At 43.1% G+C, this 19,349-nt stretch overlaps 1 protein-coding gene across 1 annotated transcript in view; it reads left to right on the plus strand.

Moving 5' to 3' along the window:
• Positions 1-4,630: 4,630 nt before the first annotated feature.
• LOC103777165 (dynein heavy chain 9, axonemal-like) overlaps positions 4,631-19,349 on the plus strand; it is a 54,202-nt gene continuing 39,483 nt past the window's right edge. The window contains exons 1-4 of the mRNA XM_008944707.1: positions 4,631-4,693; positions 10,234-10,427; positions 13,925-14,073; positions 17,490-17,617. Of these exons, the coding sequence (XP_008942955.1) occupies positions 4,631-4,693; positions 10,234-10,427; positions 13,925-14,073; positions 17,490-17,617 (534 nt within the window). The remainder of the gene's footprint in view (positions 4,694-10,233; positions 10,428-13,924; positions 14,074-17,489; positions 17,618-19,349) is intronic.

A 19,349-nucleotide genomic window follows, 5' to 3' on the forward strand; every position in this document is an offset into this window, starting at 1 on the left:
AGCAGGTTTCAAACCATTACACTCCCAAACCAGAGAGACCTCACATGGTGTTTACTGTGGGCAGTCCCTGGGTTGTCCTACCCCTTTAGCTATGTCCAGGCATTTGCTGAGAGCAGGTGAGTTCACCACAGTCAAATGTGAGCTAGCAAGATACTAATAAACTATGTGGCTCATGGTGAGCTCGTGCCTGGACCTCTTCTGTAGCCACAGATTCAGGAGCAGTGCAGCAGGCAAGAAAAAAAGTGTGTCTTCTCCTTACTGTATAGGTGTGCTGGGATCTGAGACAGGCAGATAGAAACTCCTTCTCCCCATGGCTGGAGGCAGCCTTACTCTGCAACAGCTCCATAGATGCATGAGCATGGTTTTAGTCCTGAGCTAGTACAATTTGTCCACCAGTAGAACTTTGTAGCTTAGGCAAAGCCTCACACAAGGTCCGTTTACACACCTTCTGTTCAGTGCCTAGTGCCAAAAGGCTATTCTTGTGTGTCTCAGGAGTTCAGCAGAGCAGTTCATATTTGCTTAGGAAAGACCATATGAACATACTCGGAAGTCAACCTGGGCTCTTCTTGCACTTCACCTCTACCACTAAAGCCAACATCATGCCCTTATGGCCATAATTTTCATGGTTACCTTGGCCAAAAACAGTCCTTTTTCGAAGATGAGGATGGTTCTCAGGCCACTGAGACTAGCTGAAGGGTGGGTGAATGGATTTCCCTGTGACTCCTGTGATCTCTGCTGTGAAACTCTCCCATCTCCAGCTCCCTCCATGCTGTGCCCTTCCTGGGAGGCCATGTCCATGCTGGCTCATGGCCTTGTGCCTCCTGCAGAACTTTGATTAACCACGTGTGCATCTGTCCGTTCCCTCAGGCTGGCGACAGGAGCTCTGCATTCCCTCCGCACAGATCTGCATTTCCCAAGGCTGATTTTCTTTGTGATATTTTCTGCAGTGCCTCTTCATTGCTGAATGCAGATGTGTCCTGTAGGATAAGTGAAGCTAGTTAATATACAGCGAGAATACACCTGGCCAGCTTGGATTACTTCTTCATCCCAATCATTCCTCTCATCTTTTTCTGAAGAGGAAGAATTTTCATTATGTAGATATGAAAACGCTACTGAAAGGGCATTGTTTAATAAATGTGATGTTGAATAATGAGCTCTAAATACTGAATTCAGCTTTCGAGGAGGAGAACAGCAGTAGACAAAGTCATATATTAACTCCATATTTATAATTTTGCAGAATGCAGATGATAAGATTGCGTGTGTGGTTTATGAGATAAAATAGCAAATCATATATTTTACATTTAAGAAAATGGGATTTTTTTTTGACAAAAGAACAGAAATCTCTCTTCCAGCTTCCACTTTTTGTGCTTCTTAGTATTTTTTGTACTTCATTCTTTTCAAAGTTTCATTGTGACACAATCTGCTGCCTATATTGTTCTCTTTGCACATAAGGAAGGTCCTTTGATCAGGCTGGTCAGATATGAAAGGCTTGCAGCTCACAGCTTTCCATGTACATTCAGAATTATTATTATGCCAGAAAATCATAGTCTTAATTAAATATCTTCCATTAATTCAGTTCTTCAGATGTACAGTTTTTTAGTACATCTTTGATAGAAAACATTGATTTTGACACTTCGATGTGCATTAATATGCTCTCATCTAGAAGTTTTCTAAGGACATTCTTCTGTCCTCACCAGCACTCAAGTCTCAGAGAAATGTTCCAAATGTCTCACAGAAACAGTACTTGAGAAGGTTTCACCTTTTTTTTTTTTTCTTTTCTTTTTTAACCTGCTGGCTATCTGATGTTTTCTGAAATAACAATAGAGATCTTGATCATATCAAATATTTTAAGACGTATTTGTTGATTTGATTGCAGACCTGAAACTGAGATTTTCCTGAATGCTTCTATGGCACTGTCTGGCTCTGTCCTTCACTCTCAATCCCACCATGACACAAAGGCTGCTCTCAGCTGGTCATTTTGAATGTAAAAGTTCTTTCACCCTCTAAATGGAAGGAAAGGGAAGTAATTGCTTCAACAGAGATTTCTTCTAGATGTCAAAAGTATCTCTTTTAGACATTATATGTCTTTTGAAGTCCTATTACTTTGCTTAAAAATCAGAAAAAAGCCCAGTTACAATGCACCCCTGAAAAGCTGCCAGGGGACAGACAGTGGGCCCAGGAGTTGTCACAGAGAGGTCTGGTGGCTGAGCTCTGCTAGCAACGAAGGGCACGCAAGCAGTCATCCCACTTTGGACATGGTATGCTCTACCTAGATGTGTAAGATGCTTTTGGAACAGCAGTGAGGGCAGATGGCTTGGATTTGGCTCCTCTTCATTAGTTCTTCCTTTTAAGCCCAGATCTGCCATGAAGGACCTGTCAGAGCTCCAACAGGCCACATTACTTCTGCAATTTTCATTCCAACAGGCCACATCATTACTTCTACCACATTATTTCTGCAGTGTGGTAGAGCTCATAAACCTTTCCTTTGCTTGGTGGTGTTGGTTCACATGAACACCTGTGAAGACTGTGGATTAAGCACTCAGCTAAATTTAGACTAGGAACAATTTCTGGAACTCTGATGGTAACATCAAGGCTCTACCTGTATTGAGGCACATGAGGTGGCCTTCTGTGGAGCCACTCATGGTCTGTGTGTCATCCCCACCGTGTGATCACAGTGCATCAGTGGAGCATGGTATTGCCAATACCTGACAGAGCCATGGGGATGTACTTTTCACTTCACTCAGAACTGGCCAAGCCTCTGCTGGAGCCTGGTTTGATCTCTGAGTATTGCATTCTAAGAAAGATGTGAACCGTCTGGAGATAGAATCGAGAAGAGCAGTTGGAAGTGTCAGATGCCTGAGAACTCGACTGTGATAGGAGTCTGAGGAAAGGAAGAATGGGAAGGGTTAGGTCTGAAGGTCTCAAGACTGAAGGAGCAGGAGTGGTACAAAAAGTATCCCCTGAAGTGAAAGAGCAATTGTTTTTCTGTCTCTTTACCCTCTAAAGGGTAAAGCAAGGTGCATCTTGAAGTACTGTGAAAAAGATTGACACCAGACATTTGGAAAATCTTTGTGATTGAGGATAGTGAAGGACTGGCATGGATTACTTGTAGTTTCTGTTAACTGAGGTTGTTTGAGCAGGTCAGATGACTCTGTATGGGGATTATGTGAGAGTCCCAAGTGCACCAGCTCCCAGAGAAGAAGCTCTACAGTTTATTGCCTCTTCTAGTCTGGTTGTCTGTACTCAGGGACAGTTCTGCTGTGGTGCCACCATGAAACCTTCGATGAGACCATCGCTGTGTGAAGAGCTGTGAGAAGCCTCATCAAGGGTTGAGTCCATACGTCTGTGTGTATATATGTATATCAGGACACAGAACCATTGGTCTTGAGAGCCTTCCAGCAGGTGACATCCAGGAACAGATGCTCCAGCTGAGCTCTTCCAGTCCATGAGACATATTTTCTCTTGAAATTTCGTGGCGCTTTGGCCCATGGTGGTGGCCCATCTGTGATGTGTAACAGCCAAATCCAGGAAACTTTTCAGAAACACACAAGTATCACCTTTCAGCTGTTGTCAGGGACCCATGGCCAGCTTCTGGTTCTGGCTGTGTGCCCCAGATTTGCTACAGAACATCAAAGAGTGAAGAGGAAAGAGGAGAGTGTGGCTTGGCAGAACAGCCTGACTTTGCAAGGCCCATCTGCAAAACCACTTTGCAGAAAATGCAGGAAAATTGTCCATATGAACGTAGCTGCAAAAATATCAAAATTTGGTGGGTGGTTATAAGCAACTAGAATACAAAGAATATGACTAAATCTCATTTCTTTTGTTGTCCTTTTCTGTCCAGTGGAGCTGTCTGTAAGAACGTACCAGTTGGAAGGAGTTGAGTGTTGAAGCCATTGCTTTCTGGTTTATGATACAGGTTTCTTGGGAGTTTTCCAAGAAAAGGTAGCGAGACCCAACCCATCACTCCTCACAACACTTCTGTTGTCCAAGTGCAAGTTGTCTGCCTTTTTTGGTGCTCTAGGAAGGATGCTACAGTAAACAGAAGGATGTTTTTGATTAGTGACATCTCACAGCACTACATATTTTTTAACCTCTCTATAACTTAAACATGGGGAAGAAGCAAGGAGGTGTTTGGATGAATACAGGGGCATACAGTGCAGTGAGCTTTTCAGCCAGCTTATATGAAAGAAATAAGGAGGATTAAAATAAAATTTCTGTATTGAGAGGTGATTGAAGTTGGGCAAACCCATGATATATTTTTACTTTCAGTAGAAATTTTTCTTATGAGTTAATTCAGGTAGTACAGCTAAACAGAAAATAACACTCAGTGCATGAATAATGCAACCCAAAGCGTAGTATGAGAAAGGCAGCAAATAATCCATCATTTTATAAATTAATCCTTCTCGTTAAGAGTAGTATTCAAATGGAGTAATTCATCTGCCTGTACGTCTGCTTCCTGAATGATCCAATCCATCAATTCCAGCCAGATGCAAGTTTGACTTCACCATTCTTCCAGGAGCTGTCTTTCTCCAGCTGAGTTTCCTAACAGCATTTGGGCCACCTGCAGAAAATGAAGAAAATAAATTATGAATATTTGCAGAAATCTTTATAAACAGAACTTGCTGTCCACATGGACAATGTAAGACCTTTAGAAGTTGTGTTTGAAAACACAGAAGGTGTTCCCAAGTACAAGGTACTCATACAGATGCTCTGCTTTAAACCTGTTAAAAATGTTCGTGCACGAGCTGCTTCAAGCTCTACAAGCCCATGTACAGACACCTAGGAAGCTGAGCTGTGGTGGGACCTGTGTCCCTCAGGCTGGTGAAGCACAGCTCCAAAACTCACCACCCAAGCCATGGTGGCAGCTGCACAGCTCAAGAGCTTTGAATTACTCGAGCGTTTCTAGACTTTGAATCTAATCCTGGTGCTGGTGTTGAAAACACTCAGCTGGACCTGGATAGCTTTGCTGCACCTCCACCTGACATCAGAATATGATTCCCCTTCAACTATCATTGACCTACGGGCTTGGCTTGCTAAAACCTTCTTTCCCACTGCATGTGCACATTTCTCCTGGGCATCCCCCCTGCCTACTGAACGCTTGCAGCTCCTGCAAGTGGCATTGCCTTCCCAGGAGAAGATGGCCTTAGGGTCAGCTGCACAACTTCTGAGCAGTGTGAGCTTTTAATTTGTGGTGCATGCTCTGCTTAAAAACTGTCTAACATAATTCATAAAAACACATCTTAATTTTGCAGGGGAAATCATGACTGATTGTTAGGATTTAATCATCTCACAGATTATTAAACCTGTGAGAATATTAAATATAATTTCTTTCCAGCCTTGTCAAATTGTTTAATTTTTATAGAGAGACTTTTGATGTTCCGTGTGTTCCTTACAGACCTTATTTTTTAAAGTAGAGGGTTGTTTTTTTTAAAAAAAATCAAGATGTAGAAGGAGCGAAGACTAGAATATGAATCAGGTATAACTCAAAAAGTAAGGATAGTGGTTTTTTTTAAATAAACAACACATTTTTTAATTATAATTTCATTATGTCTTTTTATAAACCAGTTTCATAGCTGCTGGAACTTGGTAACCAGGTGTTAGAAACTCCCTCTGGCAGTGCTGGCTTTGCTTGCACTATATTATTTTCCACACTGTTTATGCCAGCGCAGAGCATGGTAATGAGGCGCTGTTTTGACTTCCCTTGCTCCAGAGCTGTCCTCAAGTCAGATGACTCTGGGGCAGGGTGTTGTAAATTATGGAAATAGTTTAAAACACTAAACAATCTTCTTTTTTTTTTCTTTCTTTCTTTTTAAGAATAATTTTCTTCAGAGCTGAGGTGAATAGAACATGGTGATAAAATCTTTTTTTGTTTTTTTTTCCCGAGATTTTATAAAAACTTACGAAGCGATGCCTTAACTTAAGGCCAGTTTTGACTAGATGATGTCCTTAGAATAACTGCCTTTCGTGATAAGGTCAAGTGTTTTCTCTAATAAATTTAGAAAAGCTTGTTGTAGTGTATCTGGCACTAGGAGATAAGTCGCAGGCAGTAGCAATGACACCAGACCTTCGAAGTGGTCCTTTTCACTACATCCTCCCAGTCCATCCTCTGGAGGCAACGAGCAGTGAGGGGAAGCTGAGTGTATCATCTTGTGGTGCCCATCTGCTGGGACTTCTCCTTGTCTCCCCGAGACATCCTCTCTTTGCAAAGGTCTCCTTCCCTTCCTGGCCCTTCGTTGACTCTCTGAAGGGATTTGTACTAAGGACACGTGGTAGACCCATCAGCAATTGCTCTGCAGTGGTAAGTAGGATTTCTTTCTCCAAGCTGATGGCTGATACATGTTGTAGTTCCTACAGCTGTGGGGGGGAAGGAGAGTACTTTGCATTTGGGGATGTGTGAGATCCACAGTCTGCTGCATACCAGGGCCAGTTTAAAGCTGGTTCTGACTTAGACAAGAAACTGTCAAAGAAAACCAAAGTGATAAAGCAAGTTGTCTGTGATTCAGTGAACAAAAAAATTAATTTATCTGAGAAAACAATGGTCCTTGACATGGTGTGAAGAGACCTATTGTGCTGGCCAAGTCTCCTTTTTGAGATACAAACTGAAAAATCTCCTGTTCCCAGCCGTCAGAGATGAGTGCAATGTAAGTTGCAAGATAGGAGCTGGAGTCTTCCAAGCCCTTTTGATCGTATTTTATTTTGATCAGTGTATTTTGTCACTCTCAATTTCCATGACAACTCTAATTAACAAATGTATTCGTCAGTCTGTTGACAAAAATAGCCACACTACACAGGTTGATGTGCAGTACCCATCTGCTGCCCCCATATACCATTCCTTCTTTTACTCCTGCTGCTTGGAAACAGTGATATATTATTGTTGGTCTAAGTTTCTTGAAAAATTTCACAGCAGAGGTACTGAAAAGCAATAAATATTCACAGAAAGATTACTGATTGGGATAGCTTTCACTCTACCAGCTTCTAAATAGCAGCATCTCTTATTAATACCATCACTCCTAATAAATGTAATTAAAATTGTTGACTAATGAAAATTTTAGTGATAATTTATATAATACAGACTTCATACTTGCAATTAGAGCTTTCTTAATTCTGCAACATGTTGTTCAGGGAGAGAGAGACTATCATCTCTGATTACATGTCAGTAAGAAGAAAGCAAATTTTCAGAGTCTGCCTTATTAACGGCAACCAAGAGACATCTCGAAGCAGCAGCAGCTGTAGTTCTGAGGTTGTATTTTAAATAAATCACTTCAAGAATCAACAGTGTTAATATGTTTTATCTAAGTGCTTGCACTGGTGAATCCACTGAATTCGACATTTGCCATTGCAGTGTGTTCATCTGTGGGAGGTGCATCAAATAAATACACTTACTGCTGCAAGGCCAAGGTGCTGGCAGATCAGAATACATGGCATTGTTCCTCTGACTTCCAGTTTCTCGAGTTCTGTGCTCTTGTTTCTAGTTTTCCACAGAAAGCAGGATATGGCACTGAATTTGGAGCTGACATTTCTCCATGTTAGTGTGAACCCACACATGGAAACCCCATCTGTTGAATCACTACTTTGCTCACACTCTTCTTCATAGAATTCTCAGGAACCCTGGGAGTTTGGCATGGAGATGGCCAGTGCCAAATTGAGTGAGTCCATGCTGTAGCTCTCAGGGGGTACTGCAAGCACTCCGCTCTTACCTGTGCCTTTAGCAGAGGTACTGATGAAATTGTGACTTTGGGCAAGGCTTGACTGGTTGCAGAAGCATTTTCAGTAGTATCTACAGGTACTTCTCTGCCTATAGTTCTAATTCTGACCCTAGAACACGTGACCTGTGAGGAAACGTTGGAGAGATTTGTCCAGCTATGAAGTGACAGATCCAGGCTGTCTTTGTTATTGGCAGTGAAGGTAGCAAGGATCAGCTGTGACAAATTGCAGGAAGGGAGGTTCAGTTTGAACATATTTTAAAACAATATATCGTTTTTTCCTAGAAGGATAGTGCAGGTCAGCAACAGGGCACCCAGAAAGGCTGAGAGAGCTTCATTTTCAAGGTCAGCATCTTGGTAGATAAAGCCATGGCTGCCCTGATTCAGTGCTGGCTGTAGTCCTAGCCCAAGCACAAAGTCAGATTAGACATCTCTAGAGGTTTCTTCCAACCAGTTCTTCTGTGATGCTGTGAGTGTGTATTCAACAAATGCCCTCAGTCAGTGGCACCCACTGGAACAGCTTACAACCTCTTTCTGTCATCTACAGCCATTCCCACTGTTAAAACCTTGAACTCATTTGTTATAAGAAGCTCCTTTTTCTGATGCCTTCCGTCCCTTTTTTCACTCTTTGTGTTGAAGTACAGCCTCTAGCTAAATGCAGTCTATTAGAAAGACCTAAGTTTTATACTGCTGCTGTCTTCTCCTTGGGAAGCCTTTCCAGAAGGAAAGTGTGGCTCTCCAGTTTTCAGAGCAGAGTGGCCTTCAGCATCTTCTGCCTCATTTGCAACAGCATCGTATCCAAGGCAGTCTCTCAGCACTTCCGTCAGGGCGTTTGCATGACTTTCAGAGCTCTTTGGCAAGTGAGTATTTTTTCAGTTGACCTGAACAAGGTGTGACACGGGCATTTTTCAAGGAGCTTTCTCAGTTCTTTTCATAGCAGAGCTGTGTGGGATGCGAGCTGGAACGTTAATGGTGCAGAACACCTCTGCCCATCAAGAAGCTTCTGCTTCACTCTGTGTCCTTGAGTTTCTGGAGAAAATAGCTCATTCACTGTGTTTTATACTTCACTTGTCTTTTCCACTTCATGTTCAACTGCTTGCAGCTTCAGATTATGCAAAACGCTCTGAAGATGTTTGCTTCAGCAAGAATTTTGCTTGAAATCCAGAAGAACCTCACAAGCTGTGCAATACATTTTGCCACCACTTGTATGAAAGATAATTTGGATTCTTTACTTCTCTGCATAACATTTGTAGTTGCCACTTTCAAGCTAAAACCTAGCTACATTTTCATTGTAATTATCATGTATTTGCTGCCTCTCTCAGCTGTTCTTTGGGGCATTCTTTGGATACCTGTGTGTGCTACAGACTTGTAGCATCATGTAGTTAATCTCTGGGCATTTGGCAGGTGTAAGTCTGAGTGATTTGATTTTTACAATGGCACAGCATGGTATGTGTGCTTGTACAAAGAAAGCACCCACCCATTTAGACTTTGCACTGTGGTTATTGAGATTTTTGGCTCCGTGGCCATCACGACTGCACGGTGAAGTCTTGGTGTTGTGGTCTCACAGAGTGTGGGTACCAGCCTGTGCAGATCTGGAGGTGTACATGCATGGGGGAACAGGGAGAGAAAAATAGCTGCATGTGTATAAAGATCATAATCATAGTATCATAGACTGCTTTGAGTTGGATGGGACCTCCAAAGGTCATCTAGTCCAACCCCCCTTCAGTAGTCAGGGACATCCCCAACCAAAGCAGGTTGCTCAGCGGCCCATCAAGCCTGACCTTGAATGTCTCCAGGGATGGGGCCTCTACCACCTCTCTGGGCAGCCTGTTCCAGTGTTTCACCACCCTTACAGTGAAGAACTTCCTCCTAATGGCTAATCTAGATCTACCCTGCTCGAGTTTAAAACCATTGCCCCTCATTCTGTTGCTAAATCCCCTTGTAACCAGTCCTTGCCCAGCTTTTCCTGAGGGCCCCTTCAGGTACTGGAAGGCCACCAGAAGGTCCCCCCCCTCCCCCCCGACCCCTCTCTCCTCCAGGCTGAATGACCCCGGCTCCCTCAGCCTGGCCTCACAGCAGAGCTGCTCCAGCCCTTGAAGCATTTGATGAGATGAAGGCAATTAACATTCCAACCATGAAAGCCCTTTAAAAACCCCACTTTTGGTAGGCATGGCGTGCCTGTGTCTGTGTTTAGCTTTGGATACTGAGCACCCTGGACACAAAAGCACATTTTTCCATCAGTTGTTGTGGGTTTTGCTGCACAATAGACACAGGCTCAAAATTTCCAGCTCCCGTTCAAATCAGATATTTCTGGGATAACTGACAGTAGCAAGTGCTTATCACCTGAAATGGTTCAGTTCTAGTTTTGAAAGGGGAGAGCAGATTTCTTCTTGCTTTGGGTTACAGAGAACTGCATTGTGAACGATGCCATATTATCTCATTCCTTCCTGTACTCTCACTTCCAAACTCCTATGTCCCAGCACCTGTCTGCAGAGGGAGGGTCTGCCATGTGTGGCTTGAATTTTTCCAGGCTCTCTCATCCATGGATGAATTCAGAAACTTGGATCGGGATATCGAAGGGTCTGCGAAACGGTGGAAGAAGTTTGTTGAATCTGAATGTCCTGAAAAGGAGAAATTCCCCCAGGAATGGAAGAACAAGTCAGCTCTGCAGCGCCTGTGCATACTGAGAGCCCTCCGACCCGACCGCATGACCTACGCCGTCAGGTAGGCTCCTGCCTTCCCTGCCTCTGCAGTGCTCTTGCTCAGCAGGCAACCTTGGGTCTGTGTTTTCTAGCAGCAGTATTCCAGGGATATGTTTAGATTTATTTATTACAGGATGTGAGCTCTGCAAAATGGTTTCCTATAAAGGAGTCTGCTGAATGAGGCAGCTCTGAACCCTGCAAAGCAGTCAACACATTTCATTTCACTGGAATTTCTTGCTTAGGGAACTCTAACCCCAATATCACCAGTAGCACTGGGTGAGGAGCAGGCATGCCAAGTCAGAAATGAGCATCATCATACATGTGTCATACAGTTTCTGGAGTCTTTTAATGATCAGTAGAACTTCTAGAGTTCATTAAGGTCAATTTTAGTTACTAGATCCTTTATCACTGGTTCGTGATCCATTATGTCTGGTCCTTAGGCACAGGAGTAAAGTGTAGAAATAAAGCACAGTCTTTCAGAGGCTTACTTTGTTTTTTTCCCCTGTAAAATGCAACATTTATGTGGTGCTACTTCTGAAAGTTGTAGTTCTAAATTATGTAGTGAGGGTAACTAAGCGAGTCGAAACTTTATGAAGGTATGCAAAAGCAATGTGCGTGTTCCAGGAGAAACTAAAGGTCTTCCACTCCATTTGGACCTGTTTTCTCCTTCTCTGTCCTAGAAGTCTATGATTTGACATTTCTGCAACATACCTCATGCTAGTGCCTCCCGCTTAGTTTATATTGCTCCACCATCTGGCATCTGCATGTATATGGGTGCATGTAGCAGGTTGTATTACTCAGTGTATGAATTAGATTTCTCATTGTGCTTTAAAATTCACACAAAAAAGCAGACAAGACTGAGCGAAGCCTCCCTATGGTAAATATTATTATGTTTTATTTAAGTAAATACTATAGTTTATCATAATTGTACCATTCTAAAGCATCTTCTTCATTTCTTATGCTTTTAGGGCTGGATTCTCCGTGTGTTCTCTCAGCTGACAAGATTGTTTTCACTGTTGTTTAGTTTGAGTAAATTAAGTTCTTATCTTTCTGAGCTTTCAAGTGCATATTTCATTTAAGAAAGTTTAATTCATTTCTATCAATCAAAATGATGGTACACAGTTCAAAAATAAGTTGAACATGAAGTTTCAACACCTTTCATATTTCTCTTTTATGAAAAGGTAAGGGAATCTAAGTTCAAAAGCTTGCATAGATATTTTTAGGGTCTGGGCATGTCAAGCTTTTCCATTTGCACAAGAGTATTTGAATTATTTTGCTTTGTTTCTTACCTAGAAGTAGGTTAGAACTTAAATATGTGCAAACGTCAACAGTTCACAGCACCTTCCCCAAGAGTTTGTTTGTAGATGTTTATGACTAAAATTCTTCTTGAAATACAGGTTAGCCAGACACTAGGCCCAAAAGGAAGAGCTTCTGTTTAGAGAAATCTCATACCTCAAAAGCTAACGTGAAATTGTTAGTGACAATGACAACAGTTAAAATGTGTTTGACTTCATGGTTCCTTTCTGATAGTATCAAACTTCTCAAACTTTTCCTCAGCCAGCTGTCTGGCTAGGACAGCCACTGCTGCCTTAGTGAAGAAATTTGCTGTTCCTAAGAGATCCACCTCTCTGGAAAACACATGAGCCTGTTTGCCTGTCCTTCTTTGTCAGGCAGTGAGGTGTAGCACTCTGATGTAGGAAGAAAAAGCCAAGTTAGTATTTTCAGCCACTCTTCAGAGCAGATCCCTGGGGATATTTGCAGAGGCTGTTTTATTTCCTAGGCCTAAGGAGCCATCAGGAGAAGCCACGCTTACCCTGACTCACTCCTTAGAGCTTAGGTGGAAGCAGCGTTCTATCGTCCATCACCAAAACCCATGATTTCCCCAAGAGGGATTTCCCAGTATAAATACCTCTTTCTTCCTTCCATCTTACTGAGGAACACCATCAAGGAAATTTCAACATGTTATGTTCCCTTGTTTCCACATCCACAATGATGTCAGATGAGTCCATGACCAACCTAGCCATGGTGAAGTCCTTCCAAAAGCACTGGCACTTTTGTCTTGAGGGACAGACCTCTGAAACAATGCAGAAGAACTAAGGACTCTAGTAGCTGGCATCTCCAAACATGATCATGACAAATGTGGACTGTTCAGATAACGGATCTTAGGCAGCTGTGGCTTTGTATACCTTGAAAAGCTGTGAGCCTGTCATTTGTCTTGTCTTGTATTTTTAATTTTTTGTTCTGGCACCATTTCTCAAATCCTCCTGCTTATACTGTGAACCACCCTTATGAATACCTTGTTTGAAGGACACCAAGTGTCTTCTAGCCCTGTTTCTGAGGGCAGGCCTCCTTTCCTGCATGTGTGGTCGCATTAGTTGTGTTTCTGAATCTTCAAGGCACGATTGCACAGATCTGAGACCTAATGTCAAACAAGAATGTTGTGACCTCATACCTGATGGACTTTTTAAATTTTGTGGACTGAAGCTTTCCAGCAGCTCTTCAGCAAATCTTGACCCAGAGCAGAAAAATCTACCTGAAAGAGATACCAAACAAAGTGGAAGCTTTTTCTTTTGCAGTCTCTTAGGCATTTCTATTCCAACTGCCTTTCACTAATCCTTGAAGGAGAATCTCAGCTCTCTGAGAGGGAACTTGGCTGTCTTATTCTGGTATCATCTACCAGATGAAAGCGGGCTGATGTTTTTCTTCCCTGTGGTACTGAGGCTTTCAAAAGGCCTCAGTCATGTATCTACGCTAGAGGAGTAGCTGCTCATTCCTGGGGTTTGACTCTAGCATTCCTACCTTTGAATCAATCTTCTCTGTATCTGCTTTTTTTCTAAAGCAGTGATTTTTGAAGCTCACCCTGGGGAAATTCAGCCTGGATGTTCTCTGTGCACTGTGTTCTCTTCAGGCAGCTGCTGTGGAGCTGAATTTTTTCCTGTTGGCTCAGTTGTATTTTTCCTTGTGACTCCCATGCAGAGGCAAAGCTACACGCACGAGATATTCTTAGAGCTCTTCCCTTTTATCTTTCCAGAACAAAGTAATTCTGTAAATCATCTGGACTTTCTGTGACTTTTGGTGATAAATCTAAAGGAATGTTGTTTCCTCTCAAAGGCTCTATGCATTTCAAAGTACACGGCAGTTGTCTGTACATTAACTGATTTCTTCTTTCCTGAGATAACTTTGGTATAATTGAGACAGGACTTGTATTGAACTTCTGAATACAACGTTGTGCTGGTGGGTCCCACTGTTTTACCCTTTCACTTCCTTTCATTTGTCAGATATAGGTGTGCCAAGTGTCATTTTACTCCTGTTAAAAGTGCCAAACGTTGCTGCTGAGTAATAACTCCAGAAGCCCAGCCTGCAGATCCTCTCTAAAATTATTTCATGCTCATTTATTTCATTTAGTTTCTAATTTGTTTGAATCAACAAAACCCAAACTAATTAATTGTTTATTTGCAGGGGAATCTGTCTTTCCTGAGCTATTGTAGACTGGCAAAACTTTTTTTCTCTTTCTGGCAGAGATTTTGTAGAAGAGAAGCTTGGCAGTAAATATGTGGTAGGGAGATCCCTGGATTTTGCAACAACCTTTGAGGAATCAGGACCTGCAACCCCAATGTTTTTTATCCTGTCTCCAGGAGTCGACCCACTGAAGGATGTGGAAAAACAAGGTAAATAAATCATGTCTCTAGGCATACCAGAGCATTGCTTTTTAACTTCTGCATAATTATCTTGGTTTGATGCTCTGGGTTTTTTTTCTTCATCTCTTTATAGTTAATGCAGTAATCTGTTAAAAATAGATTATTGTTAAAAGGATGTGATTGTTTCTTTGGTTCATTTTTCTATTTTTTTCTTAAGGGTTTTTGGATTTTTATCTGGAGTTTAAATTAAATTTGTCTCTTTCCTGCATTACCTGGATTCCCATTGTGGTTCATACTGTAATGATTTCTGAGCTGATCTTATACACAACCTGCAATTTATGTCAGTGATATCTCATATGCTGTCAGATGGTTTGCTTTTTGCCAAGAAAGGTTGGACCAAAGAATCCTTGAGTTTCCACCCAACCTGATATTCTATGATTCTACGATAGCTAAAAATAAGCAACAGCTCCCTATAACAGCCTGCTGGTTAGTGGCAGGGCTTCCAGGTTTTAATCCCATCCTTTCTTCCTGAGTTTGGTGAGGGTAATCAGATGCAGTGTTCTTGGCTGGCTCCAAAGCTGAAAGGGGCTTCTCCAAGGTGCTTTATTTGATTTCCTTTGGGCACCAACTGCACTAGTCAGTGCCTGTGATCTAAAGCTGCCAGCGTGCAGAATCTGCTCTGGGTCTCAGCTCCACTGTGGAAGAATTACCATTTTCAGCCTGGCTGTGGCAGCTACAGTGTCTGGAAATGGGGTCACTTCTGGGTGTTGAATAGAGGTAACTGTGGTTACTTCTTTTGAGACTGTTAAGAGCAGAGGGTCTCCATCCCTCTGGAGCAGAGGGGCCAAATCATATGCTTTTGCGTACTTCCTGAGAGCTGCTCCAAATTGCCATTCTGCTCATTAGATGTCATTTCTCCTCCAGCAATGTGCTCCACATATCTCTGAGGCCATGACTTGCAGTCAAGCCCCAGCGCTGCCAGCAGTGTGGAGTATAGTATATTAAAATGTAGGAATCGCATATTGGACTACCACAGTAGAGCTGCTGGCTGGTTTATTGCAGGCAGTTCTCCAGACTAACCATCAGCACGGCTGGCAGCCCCAGCACAGAAACCAGTAACACTGAATTAAGCCATCATCCAGGCGAGTGGTGGAAAAATGCTGATCTGTGGATTTTCCTCTCTGTGATGCACTTTCTGGGTCATCCCAAAATACTGCTTGAGTCAGTCTTTACCCACATACATTCCCACAAGCAGCTTTCAGAGGTGTTAAAGCTTGATGCAGCCTGAGCCACAGGCCAGATCATGATTTTCAGTTATGGGCAGTTTCTGGGCTTTACTTTGTGCTCTGTGCGCTTTCTTCTCTGATACCAGGTCTCATCATTGTGAAATGAAGTGGACCCCAGAGGAAGGTTCTAACATGTGTCTGCCTTCCCTTTAGAACCACATCAGTGGTCCTGTCTCTCACTCTGTTATTTTCATGTATGGTAAATGAAGCACTAAAATCCAACCATGAATGGTTTAACTGGAATTGTAATGAGTGTATTGGAGCACCTCAGGTTAGTCAGCCAGAAATGTTACAGCAAGTAAAAGTGAAAAAAAATCTAATGAAATAAAACCATTGCTTGAGTGGAGCTGCACTGGCCATAGAGCCTGCCTCACTGGGGTTTGGATTCATTATTTGATATTTTCTCTGCCCTTCACTGGATTTTATTAAAGTGCAAGTCTGACTAGGTAATTCGTGTGATAGAAGATAGCTCCTTCCAGATGCTGCCCACTCATGAGACCTTTCCTTGGCAACATGGGGAGGATCCTGCAGTAAACACTGTTGGGTCTGGAAAGCTTCCACACCTCCCAGGGCAGCCTGACTGCACAATCCCCTCTCCTCTCCATGTGCCACTCTGGAGTCCTGACCTATCTGTGAAGAGGAAACAACAACTGCCATTCATTTTATTGATAATCAGCTGGTTTGGGGAAGCACCCTCCCTTCTGTAAATTTTCCCCATCCCTTTTTGAGAGGGTGGGTCTTGGAGACAGAGGGTGGGATTAGCAGTTCTCAAAGCTGGCAACCACCAGAGATGGTGAGAAAGAAAACTGAGAACTCTGAAATATGGGGAGAGCTGTGTCCATGGGGGTTGCTGAAGCAGAGAGCTCGAGCAACTGGAAGAGATTGGATGTTTGTTTTATTTATGGCCATCTGTTCCCAACCTTGTACCAAGAGCTGAATCCTAAGTCTTGCAAGACAAATCTTTTTCTTGCTTTACTATAAAGCTTGCCTGCTTTTAGCAGAAATCAGGAATTAAGGGTGCATCATGTGCATGAAGGCAAATCTGCAGGCAGAGGTAAGTGCAGGTGATCCGAAGAGATCAGGGTGTGGGGAGGGGTGCACTGACTGCCCGGCTGAGCCGAAGGCTCCTCCTGGCACGAGTGCAGCCCGTGTGGATGCTTGTTGGGCTGCTTCCCTCTGGCAGCACAAATTGGTGCTTGTCTTCTGAGGAGCACACAGCAGAGAGAGCTTGCTCCAGGCAGCTGCTTCTCCTGTGAGATGAGGAGCAACTGGTGTCCTCCCTCTTTAGATTACAGACATTCAAAAAAATAAACAGGAACTTTTTACGTATGATCAATAAAAGGATCTGAGGCACTAGGATCCTACAGAGATGTCCAAAGGACTACCACAGATATAATGAAGAAACACTAAATAGCTGCCATCCTTCCTCCAGAGCAAGACAGAAAATTACATGGGTTTTGGGGTTCCCAACCTGCACTGTGCAGAGGGAGATGTAGGAGGGTCTGCAGGAGGTGGTCTGCAGAGCAGCACCCCTTCCCTTGGGCTCTGCTGCAGGCTGTTGACCACAGGCCTTCTCACACTCATTGTGGTGCACCCAGAGGCAACTCCACACCTGCCAAAGCCCACAGTGATCCATGGGAAATCTGGAGGGCCAACTGATCTCTAGGTTGAATAAATCCTTGAGGCCTTGGCTGAGGCCATAGGGAGCTCACAGAGATTTCATTTCAGCTGCCTTCTCTAAACTGAATGTGTTCCTCATCTCACTGCTGGTCCCAGCATGCCCTGCAGGGTGCATTTCCCCACCGAATGATGTCTTGTTCAAAGGCTGTTTAATCAGAAAACGATTTTAATTTCCTATCACTGTAAGATGTGTTTTTACACAAGGTTACAGGGGAATGGTGTTCTTTAACCAAGAGGAACTCTGTAATAGTACACCTTCGTGTGGAGGCTGCTCTGTAATTAAAAGTAGTTTGGAAGAAGCCGCTGCTGTTGTCAGGGAGTGTGTGAGAGACAAGATAACTGTTATAAGAAGTGTGATAGCTCTTCTGTGAGGGTTTTTGATAAGCCTGAACTCAGCCTTGCTGCTGCTGCGGGAGCTCAGCTGTGCTCCAGGTAAAAGTGCTGAACATCACTTTTTTTTTTTTTTCCTTTCTCTTTTAGGGAAGAAACTTGGTTATACGTTTAACAACAGGAACTTCCACAATGTTTCCCTTGGACAAGGTCAAGAGGTAGTTGCTGAACAAGCTCTAGATCTGGCTGCAAAAGAGGGTCACTGGGTCATCCTTCAGGTAGGGTGTGTTTGGAAACAGTCCTGCTGTACTCCCAAGTTACCTGATGCTGATGACATTAATGAGGACATTCCACCGTTCTTATCTGGTGGGAGATGGGACAAGGTGTCATCTGTGTGTCCAAAGCAGCCACCTGCTAACTGTTTCTTGCTGCTATCTATTGGTTTGCTCGGGCAGTGTTGTTTCGGTTTTCTTGGTCTTTGAGCCTTCTGTAGGGCTTGTGGTTGTAGGGAGTCCCCTGAGGGAAGCTTGTGCTGCACTTCCCTCTGCTTCGATTTGGTTCATGAATAAATAAAGAGCTTTGTTCTTAAGAGCTGTTAGATTAGTTCCCTTATTACCTCTCAAAACTTACCATGTATTTAAATGAGCAATGAGAACACGCACAGGAGCGTTGGAAAGGCAGAGGCTGTCTGCAGTGGTGCCAATTGCCTTCTGCATCCCAAAGCAGGTAAATGTTTGAAGCTTTTATCACAACTCGACAAAACATTTCAGAGCCTTTTAGGGTGAGAAGGGAGCTCTGTCTTTGTCAAGTGCTCTCTGGAGCCACTTATTCTGTAAGTGTTTTGGTTTCTGAATATGCAGAGTCAGTGATGTCAGCTCTCATTACAGGTCTTGGGAACCCCTCTGTTTTCCTTGATGTGGATTTAATAATTGCTTATTATCACTGAATTGTTTGGATAAAATTAGATTAACCCAAAGCTTTGAGTCCTGGTCTGAGCCCTACAGGCCTGATTTTGGATTTAAATGCCATTAATATTGTGATCTTAATTGTTTCTTTTTTTTGCAAGCTCTTTCTAAGGCAGACAATACTGAGCTTTTCAAGAGCTTTTAATACAGATGGCTGCAATACTGGCATCTGCCTTTGAGGTGGTGAAGAAGAAAATATGCAGATTTTTGAGACATATTCCATTCAGTAATGCAAAGCGAGGGGTTCTTTTCTACAGTGATGGTTATATCTTTTAAAGGATCTGTTAGCAATGCCAGCTTCCATGTCTGTTGGTTCAGTGGTGGCAGATGAATACTGTGGGCCTGAATTATTTTTATTTCATCCCTTCACATCTTCTCTGGTGGTCAGAGCAGTCAGCAAGAGGTCTCAGCAGACACTGAAGGTTAAATCAGAATTGCTGCAGAAATTACATTTATGTGGAAGAACGATTTTGATGATTGGGCTGACAGGTGTTCCAGCAACATCTGCCAGGTTTGACTATCTCTGGTGGCACAGAGTAGACAGGCTACCCCAGGAGCTCAGAGAGGAGCTTAATTCAGCTGGCTGCTAGCAGGTTTTGATGCAACCTGCCTGGGGCAAACTCAGTGGTCACAGCAGTGGCCATTCGGACAGGCTGCCTGGTGCCAGTGGTCTCCCCAGGGTCAGTCAGTCATCGGGGGTTTCTCTGCTGTGGCCACAAAACTGGTAAAACTGTGTACATGTAAATATACTACTTCTCTGTTGTGTTTGGTTTGGATTAAAGCAATATTGGCAAGACTGATTCAACACAGAGATTAGAGCTCTTTCTTCCTTTGTTTTTCTAGTCATAGACCTTCCAAGCAATCCAGGCAGTGAGGGCCCCACTAAGAGCTGGAGTTGAGCCTTGGTGGTGCTTCACTCTTGGCACAGACTTGGAAGCAAGACTTGAGGCAGGCAGTACCATTTCTCTTAGGCTTCTGCATTTCATCACTCTGTTAGGCACATGGGGTGACAACAAAGCAACGGAACTTAATTGTCACCTAGATT

This window comes from Merops nubicus, unplaced genomic scaffold (assembly GCF_000691845.1).
Source record: "Merops nubicus isolate BGI_N331 unplaced genomic scaffold, ASM69184v1 scaffold8537, whole genome shotgun sequence".
Classification (NCBI taxonomy): domain Eukaryota; kingdom Metazoa; phylum Chordata; class Aves; order Coraciiformes; family Meropidae; genus Merops; species Merops nubicus.